Source organism: Pomacea canaliculata, linkage group LG14 (assembly GCF_003073045.1).
Source record: "Pomacea canaliculata isolate SZHN2017 linkage group LG14, ASM307304v1, whole genome shotgun sequence".
Taxonomy (NCBI): domain Eukaryota; kingdom Metazoa; phylum Mollusca; class Gastropoda; order Architaenioglossa; family Ampullariidae; genus Pomacea; species Pomacea canaliculata.
The window spans coordinates 9,531,415-9,541,941 of NC_037603.1; the positions used below are offsets into that span (position 1 = coordinate 9,531,415).

The 10,527-nt window shown below is 36.6% G+C and overlaps 1 protein-coding gene across 2 annotated transcripts; it reads right to left on the bottom strand.

The window, feature by feature from the left end:
* Positions 1 to 199: 199 nt before the first annotated feature.
* Positions 200 to 10,512, bottom strand: LOC112554780 (solute carrier family 22 member 13-like). Of its 2 annotated transcripts, none has more exons than XM_025222811.1 (10): positions 10,377 to 10,512; positions 8,764 to 9,284; positions 6,936 to 7,166; positions 5,661 to 5,857; positions 4,959 to 5,351; positions 4,445 to 4,579; positions 3,715 to 3,800; positions 3,236 to 3,338; positions 2,115 to 2,187; positions 200 to 1,972 (listed from the first exon to the last, which is right to left on the bottom strand). In XM_025222811.1, the coding sequence occupies exons 2-10, from the start codon at positions 9,253 to 9,255 to the stop codon at positions 1,835 to 1,837; spliced, it is 1,848 nt and encodes a 615-aa protein (XP_025078596.1). In that variant the 5' UTR covers positions 9,256 to 9,284; positions 10,377 to 10,512; the 3' UTR covers positions 200 to 1,834. The 2 variants fall into 2 exon arrangements, with proteins under 2 accessions (XP_025078596.1, XP_025078595.1); XM_025222810.1 differs by having other exon boundaries at positions 10,320 to 10,495.
* Between the last annotated feature and the right edge of the window lie 15 nt (positions 10,513 to 10,527).

The window sequence follows — 10,527 nt, forward strand, 5'->3', positions numbered from 1 at the left end:
CTTTCATATATCAGCCAGTCAACAGGGGCTGAGAACCAATTAAATCTATTTCCTTTGTTTCTTATGGGAAAATAGCACTTGTTACTTTCCAGATAATGAACTGAGGTACATTTAATCACCAGTGTAAGCTCTACAGATATGATTCACAATCTTTTTTAAATAAGCAGTTATGCACTATTTGAACCACTCGAACGAAAAATTGTAAAGTTATGCTGCTTTATTTACCTGGTTGTAGGCTGTCAATCCAGTTAATAAACACATTTATCCTGGCATTAAACATGCACCTCCATAAAAACCACTTGTAAATATTTACCTTTTTTTTCTTGCTGTAACAAATGAGTAAACTATTCAATTCTTCTCGTCAGTTACTGGCTTCAGATTCTCATTTCCAGCACAAAAATCCAACTGTTTCACATTTCATTACAATGCGTCTCTGCAGTTCACTCAATGTTATCACCAGTAGTTGCATCAATAGATATTTTAGAGTATACTATATGAAACAGCAGTAGAAATAAACCAAGTTAGCAATAAAAAATATAAAATATGTACATATTTCAACAATAAATTGTAAGCCCATATTTCTTGAATCCAATAGTTTCAAACTTTTAACGCCTAAAGTATTTATATTCTTACATTTTCTTTCTTTCCTTAGACAGTTTAGTTTATGGCCAAAGGATTTTTAGTTATTGTGCAACGAATCAATAGAACTTTCTCCCTTTCCATATCTGCCACCTACCCACTGTTTAATATTCACCTCTTCCATTAATATTACTCCAAACACCCTTTCCCACCATGCTCGTCCCTTTTCACACCCTTCCCTGCCCTTCTTTATCATGATCTTTTCAATTATTATTTGGGTCTTCTTGCATTTTTAGTGTATTTTATTAATCATTAGTATTGCTGTTTATTCTTTCTTAGATCATGTGTTATTTGTTTGTTTTCCTGACCCTCATATGCTGGTAATTTCTCATTCTTGTTCTTAGGTCTCAAAGCATGCTCCTTAGGAGTATATGTGCTTTACAAACTTTGCATTTATTATTATGGACCTGTGAGCTGAAGATGACATTTCTCAAAGTTTAATCAAAGGTGACAGAGCAAAGAGTAAACTGTTGGCACAGCTGCACCACCACAAAGGTTTTCCGGAAAAAAAAAATACCCTCAAACTTTCCACATTAACACTGAGATGAAGTAATCTGATTCCACTTAAACCAGACCTGGGCAAAGGCCGGACCGGCCCGCCAGTATGTATACTATATGTACAGTATTGGGTAAAACTGAGTTAACTCTATTAGTCCGGCCCTCTAAAACCATCCCAATTTCTCATGCGGCTCCTTGGGAAAATTAATTGCCCACCCATGACTTAAACCATCAATATGCATTGATGAATTAGAATCAAAGCTGCATATGTGATACAAAATGCATAACTTTATATCGAAATACTTCTGTAATAATTTTTATATAATAAGATTAATAGCAGCAAGAACCATGCTTGTGAAAGATAATGGACATGTCCTAAAGATATTATCACAGGAGTGTTACAGTAAAGCAACATAATGCCCAAAGGAACTGGACAGGTGAGTATGCTTGGTAAATGTACATGCTGTATGGATATAAATTACCAAGCCTGGTGATGTTCAACTTGTACCTGGTCAAAAAGGCCCTTTGGAAGTGAGATTAGATGCCTCCACATACAAATTTGCTTCATGTTAGACAACCACTTGCCTATTTTGCTGGCAGACTCACTGACCTGGAACACATCTTACTCCACCATGTCACTAGGATATCCTAAATTACACATTTCACCTTCGTCATGTAAAAAAGTTTCCTCCCAATATTATTTCTCTGAAGTGATGTCATGAACAGTCTGGGGCAGAGGCTTGCTGTATGTCTCTGGCAGAAGTAGAGACAAACCTCCACCAATAATTGTCAGCACTCCAAACAGGACCAGAGGCAGCTGGGGAATGGATTTTGCCTGCAAAAAGCAAGATTTTCACAAAATAAAAAATAATTTTATCAAATTATACCAGACTATACACTGTATCCAAAACACTAAAAGAAAATCAAAATTAAGCTAAATAATAATTAAAAACGCTAATATTCCTCAATGTACTTACTCCATGCACAATCAAAGGTGCAGATATGCTTCCAATGTTTTCAAAAACAGATGAAATTCCCATTGCATGGTTCCTGGAAGGAAAGACAAACTTGGATGTATGAAGTTATGGAGATATCAGAGTTTGTTATCTCCCTCCCCCTGCCCATGGGCACACAAACACATGGTACAAACCAGAGAATAGTGGGCATTTTCCACAAACTACAAAAATCCCGGAGACCTTTCAGTTATGGTGAGTCCACAGCAGGGTAATTTCTTATATCTCTACGTGTAATATTCTAGGTCATAGAGGTGGACAACAAATAACTGTTCCAGCACATTTAATACCAGCAAGTGGCTGGCAGAATGTGCTTCTGATCCATACATAAAAAGCCACACAGCACACTTTAGGAACAATATTGACATGACCATGATCTTGCATACCACTGTAAGCCTCACACCAGACAACAGGATAATCTGGACAAGACCTTGACCTTCCATACTACAATAAACCTCATTTTGCTCTTATTTCCAGTTGCTACTTCTCCATAATTTTAAAGTGCAAAATTATAAACAGTCATAAATTCAATTACACATGAAAAAAATCAAACAACATTTCAGATTAATATCACTGTTACACAAATGCCTTAATTTTTCTGTCATGAAGGCATCAAAGATACATAACCATCTCACCAACAAGTGAGTGCTACCTCAAGTAACATGACTTACCAGCCATAAGAATAATTAGGCCATAAGAACAAAGTCTTACCAAACAAGGCCCACATAGGGGAGGGGGAAATATTGGAGTTTTATGCTGAGCATGCATCCAGCACCAACCATGTGCCATATGCAGAGAAAGAACAGCTCGTCTGAGACAAGATCTGAACCTAGGACACCCAATGCTCACTGTATTGTTGACAGGCACTAACCATTGTGCCACCAGACCCTCCACAAAGGAAAGGTTGTATATTCTTGTACAACTATAGTGTGTCAGTCATGGATCAAAGACATGACAACAGCTATCAAAACTCTGCCTTTAGTTACTGACTACTCATCATACGACCTTTAGCCCCTGCTGTTGCAACAGCAGTTAGTAAAATGCAGTAAATAAACTAAGTAGTGTACTATTGATATCGTCAATACCTGATCGCTGTTGGGAATATTTCTGCTGAATACAGGTATATCGTAGAGTAGGCAGCTGTAATGCCAAACTTGCCAAGCATGACAAATCCCAGCTTTAATAGTCCTGTAGACAAAAAATGCTATAAAATTTCAGATTAAGATCACATTATAATATTTAGGTAATTACAAATTTGACATTTTTTGGTTTTTGTTTTGAGAATCATCATCTGATTAGATATCTGTCTACTGATACTTAATCAAATCAGGCCAAAGCAAATTAGATAACAACAGGAACTTCATCAAGCCACAAGATGTTATTTCACCAGCAGTTAGACTTTAGAAATAAATCATCTGACCTTTACATGCATCATGTCCAGCACATAAACAAGTGTATTTATATTTTTAGTATTCTCATCATGTCTGAATTTATTCTGACAAAAAAATCCCAAAAGAGATAAATCCTTTACAAGAGAAGGACACGCCTATTTCAGGTGACATACCTTTTTCAGGGGGCACAAAGAGAGCAACAATGTTAGCGATCCCACACAAGAGAAGAAACCCAGCATTGGGGATCCTTCGTCCAACTCTTTGGAATAAACACAAGACAAACATGAGAGATAACATCACAAAACTCCCAACATGTTGCAGTATAATCTGCCTAGACAGCTGGCTCACAGATGCCTCTGATCTGGTTCTGCATAAGCAATGGTAAGGCATCCACCATAAAACATCTTCATTCAGAAGTCAAGAGTTCTGATGAAAAAGTTGCCAGACCTGTGTGTGATTAGCTTTAAAGACTAGTCATGCACCAGAAATGGCATAAAATAACATTGAGGCTAAAACCATGTATTCCACAGCAGCATTCCTGTCAGAAAGCCATTAACAAAATCCATACTGTTAAAGCCAAATGTCCAAGTATTATGCGTCCATCATGATGTTTCTTACACCTGTTTAGGCACAGCTGTGTATCTGAATGATACTTTTTACAACTGTTAGGGTATAGCTGTGCATGGCCAAATCACATGCCTATCAAACATATTCAAGTATAACAATGATCCAAGTTCACACACCAGTCAAAAGAATACAATAATAATTTACCCAGTGTGTACCCATGTGTAATGAACAATAGGAGGCTATTAAAAAAAAATAAAGACACAAGTCAACATAGCATTCACATTTACTATAATTATATTGTGGAATTCAAAGTGAACTGTTTTTCTGTCTCCTCACCTTTGACCTGCAACAATACCGATGATGTTCGCAGGAATTTCGACAGCACCCATGATGCACAAGTTCACAAATGGGTCACCATGAAGTACAGGGACACTAAAAGAGATGCCGAAGTAACCTAGGCTGTTGACAAGACTGCAGACAGGCACCATAACAAGCAAATGAGTCAAATTGTCAAAGAACCACCAGTTTTATTCCTTAGAGATAAATTGTGCAGTCATTGGAACATCAGTTGTGTGTGTATATGCAGCATGCACACATGTGCATGATCATATGGTATATAGGCTTGCAAATGCCATACTTATTTAAAAACAAACCGAAAAAACACCATCAAACATGATATAAATTCATGCAATTTTTGTTTGATTGGTTTTGATTCTTTATTTGAATGGCATATTCCTCAGCTGCACAGAGTAATCTATTGAAAGCAGGTGTGAAAATCTAAATGTCTCTTAGGATCTAGGAAATGAAATAGAATACAGAAGAAAAAAAAGAAGTGATAAGCTGTACTCACAAGAGGAAAAACATAATTAAAGAGTAACGTCTCAGTCTGCTGTTGCGAAAGAGATCCAGGATGGAACACGAATGCTCTTTGACTGCAAATCCAACACCTGACTGAGAATCCAAACAAATTAAAGGATTATCTTGATGTCTGCAATCACTCTTGATCTTAAGCTCTTCATCCCTTTCCCCTGAACTCAAGTGTTCATCACCTTCTCTGTCTATAGCATCTGAGCGCTGCATTGGAACTGCTTCAGTTGAGGAATTGTCACTCTCACACTCAACTGGTATCAGAACGTCTGCACTCACAATCTTTTTGTTTCTCTTGGCAATTAACTGAATCATTTGCCGAGCTTCCTTCCAGCGTTTTTGAGATATCAGCCAGGGCAATGATTCAGGAAGAAGCCTGAAATAAGCAAGAATTTAAATTACACTGATCATTGCAAAACACTTTAGACACGTAAGAGATGAATATCTCTCATTATTGTGACAACTATGGAATTCTCCAAGCCATTTCATAATCTTCCACTATCTGCATACAGTAATGTCTAAATTACAAGCACAATATAAATCAATCTATAATTGATTTTAAATGTAAACTTTTGTTCATAAAAATTTCCTTCAAATGTGGGGCTACAGCCTCAAATACCTATGTCTTGGAAACAATCTGCTTTGAAGTTTAAATAATAAACTACTTATTAGCATGAAAGCTCACCAGAAGAAGCCTATCAACAACACACTAGGTAGGCTTAAAAGCAGTTCCAGGTGGCGCCAGTTTCGCACCAGAAAGCCAAGGCCAGAAACAGTCATGATACCCAGCGACCAGAATACCTGGAATGCTATGGACATGGTTGTTCTGTGACATGTTGGGAAAGTCTCTGTCATTAACACATATGAAGTGAGACCAATGCCCTTTATAAAAAAAGACAGAGAAACACATGCAGAAAAGTCTGGTGCTTTCATAAAACAGTTGAGTAATTTTTCAGATTTTCCTTTATAATGTAAAAAAACTACTTTATCAACTTCAAGACCATTACTTTAGTGTTTACCTTCATTTTAACCATATTTATTAAAAGCACATCCAGCTAAATGTCAGCTTTTTTAGGATTTTAATCATTAGGTTCTTTACTTTAAAAAAGTGGATTATGGCACATTTATCAGTAACTCAGAAACAAACTGTTCTCTTCTGTAACTAGCAGCCTTTGTGATCATGACTGTATGTACAATAGATCCTGTAACATTGAACTTTATAGAGGCAATTATTAGATTCCAACTTAAGTCAAAGCAAACTTGTTGATTTTTGTTTTTGTTCCATGTTGCTTTTTATTAACTAGCATTCCTTTCCTAAAGACTAGGGCAAGTAGCATGCTCAGAATGTCCTGAAGGTGATACGTAGGATGAATAACATTAAAAATGATGTCTCACAGAAGTGCTTTTTCTGTTCTCAAAAAGCTCATATCCCTTTACTCTTCACCATTGTCATCTTATTTTGGTTAATACTGCATATCTCTTCTGCTTATGTTTATCAAACTAATAAAAAAAATACAGGGTTTATGTCATTCTTTGCTTTTTGGTTAGTTTTTTGTCAACTTAAAACAATTCTTGGCATTTTCCTCAATCTGCTACACAGACTTCCAAAGCATTGGAAGATTTTCACATCTCACAATCTTATAGCATCATGAACTCTGCTCTATAATGTACTATAAACATTTGCATGGCTCAAAGTCATTTTATTAAAAATGATAAAGGGATCATGACTGCAGATACCCATGAACTAGATAAATCTCTGATATGATCAGCAAAATTAAGAACAATCCATCTAGTTGCTGTGCATTTATGTTTATTGTTGCAAGATTATGGTGAATGTGCATGTGTAAGTGCATAATGCTTTTAAGCTGCAGACAAAATTTAAAGAATCCGGCAGCCTCTTAAAGCAATTTTAGTAATTCTGATACTGGAGTTGTTAACAAGCTACTCAGTAAATACTCACATTGTTCAACATGCCAATAACAAAACGAAGAACTGCAAAAAGAATGTAGCTGTTAACAAAAGCTAAGGCACATCCAAACACCAACTGGCTTAACAGACAGGCCATCATCACTTTCTTGCGCCCAAATCGATCTGCCAAAGGGGAGATAGTCATTGCCCCGATAGTTGACCCAATCATGAAGATGGTTATAGAAAGTTCCACCAGAAAGTTTCGGTCACATACAAGGTTCCACTGCAATCAAATTGTCATAATGATGTTCTAACACAGAAATTTTATTAAATCATTAATATGAGTTATGTTTTAAACACAGAAATAAAGAATTAAGCCTGCCTTAACTTATACATTCAAGAACATCTAACATTTTTATATAACCTCTAAATGCTGTGTATCTCTTAAAAAAATGTTCTTCTCCTAACCTTTTGGTCATTCAGAAGTAGGGTGTTAAAGACTCCGCTTTTCCCAAGGACAACCTTTTTATGAGGGTGGTATACATCTCCTATGCCTCACCTTTCCCAACCTTCCCCAACTCTCTGTGGAATCATTCTCAGCAGCTGGGTTGATGGGAAAGTTTTGTGTCACATCAGCTTCAAATCAGTGTGCCTGAGGGCTGTGATGCTACTCTCTTTCTTTGGTACATGTACATATATATCATCAGGGCTTCTGCTTACGCAAAAAATTGCGTACACTACGCATTAAAAGTTCGGAGGACCCCTTCAATTTTCGTCAATGGGGTCCCCTTCAAATTTGGGCGAAGAACAGGGACCCCTTCAAAATCTGAAGAAGGGGTCCCTGGGACCCCAAAGAATTTAGCCTTAGCAGAAGCCCTGCATCATTATGTATTTTTCTTCCTGCTAAGGTATCAAACCATGCCTTTTGTCTTTATACACATAAATTTAATTCATGATTACATGGTCAAAAGTTTTCAATGCACCCTTTCCTGAAAAACAAAGGAGATGCATTCCTGCAGTGAACTATACACAGTGAAGATACTAAGGTTGACTGATATGTTTGCATCAAAGATTGACAGCTTTGAAAATAAAGTTTGAGAATGGCAAACTGAAAACAGATGTCACAGGCTGTCACTGGTTCTCAGTGTGCAAGAGGTACAAGCAGGTGTGTGGGGCATCACTGTCAAAATATAGGACATTTAATGTCACTGAGATTTCAGTTCTGGATATTTTCCCATGCTGTTATATATCTGTCAACCCTAAAAATTCCCCAGTGTAACAATTCAGAATATTTAAACAAATCCTTGTTTTAGAAAAAGTAATTTAAGCTAAGTACTTTTATCAATAAGAAATGAAATTTTTATTTGGCATATTCAACCATTAACTACAGCTGATGCAATTTCCACAGCGAATTTAACTATGACAAATGAGATATATAATGAAACAGATAATAATTACAAAACTTAATGATTTATAATTTGATATGGACTGAATTCATTTTAAATGGGTCTCCTGACAGCAAAACAGTGAAAGATGACAGGCAAGAATGTACATAAGCATGCAGATGTCTTGATATCTTTGCTTTTTCTTCATATTCTGTTATCACAAAAAGATAACTGCACACACAAACACACAGATGGTAACAAGATGAGAACAAAGGGACTGAGATCTCCCAAACTACACTTGAACATTTGCAAATAAATGCAAATGCTTTGTAAATTTTAAGCACGGCTGTAGTCTCAAACAGCATGTCCTTTATTTGAAAAATATAAATCTGAAATATCATGGACTATGCCAAAACCATATTTCATACCCTCTATTCCCCTACTGATTATCTGTCTTATCCTTGGTCCAGAATGAATTTTTCTAATAAATTTTACCTCTGACAAAATCGTTGTTTCGTAGTCAGAGCCATATGTCCACCCATATGGACATTCACCTGGCAACATTACAGTTGTACCATTCTGGTTGCTGTACTTCAAACCACAGGAGTCAGATGTCCAGTTTATTCTTGAAACACCAGGTATACCACCTTGAAATGAGTACAGTGTAGGAGAAATCATGTCAAAGTTTGGAGTTGCCCCAAGAGATTCACTGATAATGGTACTGTCTAATCCAGCAATGTCTGCACCAGGTTTTGAGTTCACAACTTCATTGTAGGAAGAATCTAGATAACTATCCGAATCATTGAAGAGTTGTATTGGAAGGCTGCACTCGTGGCCTGGGTCAGCAGCAAGAAACATGATGCCAAAGACATGCCAAGCTCCCCGGGAGTAGATGAGACCCAATATGAAAAATGTCATAATCTGGATGGAACCAGTCCCTAGCTGCATCTGAATGCTGTCCACCTCTGCTTCCCTTCCTGTTGCCATGATGGTTCTGCACTTGAATGATGGAATCTCTGAAAGACATAGCCACTGAACAAAGTACTGCTAGTCCTTGGTAATAGCCTCTAAACTTAAAAGGTTATTGAAATAAAACAGTGGGATTAATCTCAAAACAAAAAAGTCAGTGTGCAGTGCAATGTTTGAAAAAGTTGGTGATATCAATAGTTATCCTTCTAGTTACAGTACTAAAAAGTCTTAGTGTTAATTTCTAAAGAAATTATTCTCGCAAAAATGTCAAGTGCACAGTAAAAGTAAAGTTTGAAACAGTTTTAATTTTAAGGAGAATCACTGTATTAATTAATGCAATTGTGTTAAAACAAGAAACATTCTTACTTGCAAAAAAAAATATTAGTACTGTTCCTACTTAACTTAAGAAAAACTCAATAGTAGTTTTCTGGCAACTCGTTTTCTCATTTCAATGTAATTGCATTGTTCAAATACTTGAAGATTAATGTAATTGTATTACTCAACAATTGACGATTGAAAACATGGTTGTCACTCACAATGACAGATCTAAGTGCTGTACAATGGCAAGAAACCAGAAGAATGTGAACAGGTAAATGAAAACAACAGAGAACAAAAGAAGACAAATGATGGGTGTGTGCGGTCGTGAGGATATGTGCATCCACCAGCACATCCAATAATCAAAGAGAAACACATGCGTTTGTATATTGCAGCTACATTAAAACAATAAGCAAACAAAATGTGAATCTACGCTTGTATATGTAAAAGCTTTTTGTAATAACTGTTCTGTCTCAATGCTCTCATTCATCTATCATACTGAGCACTAACACTACCACAATCGTCATTAATAAATAAACAGAACATTTTCAATGAAAAAACTTCGTCGAGTCTTGAGTTACGTACAATAGTCCAGAGTCTGCTTTTATCTCATATAGTAAAATCGTACAAAATTTTCAAGCTAAACACCATCTAACAGATAAAGTCCACGCCGTCTCCCTTTCATATTATACAACCAAGCATGAAATGACGAAATTGATTCTAACGTTATCCATGCGTTATCTTAACATGCATGTGGTGATATTTACCAAGAAACTGCGGTGATGTCAAATACCATAACTATATACACAAGACGAAGCAATTACATTGGGTCACACGATCCATAACACAGCTGCATAACTTTTATAATGACACAAGCCACCGTGTCTACTCATGAACGAGGGACCTCCAAATGACTCGAGGCAAAGGCGCTGATGAAAGGATCCTCGCCAAAGCCTTGAGAACAAGGGACACAAT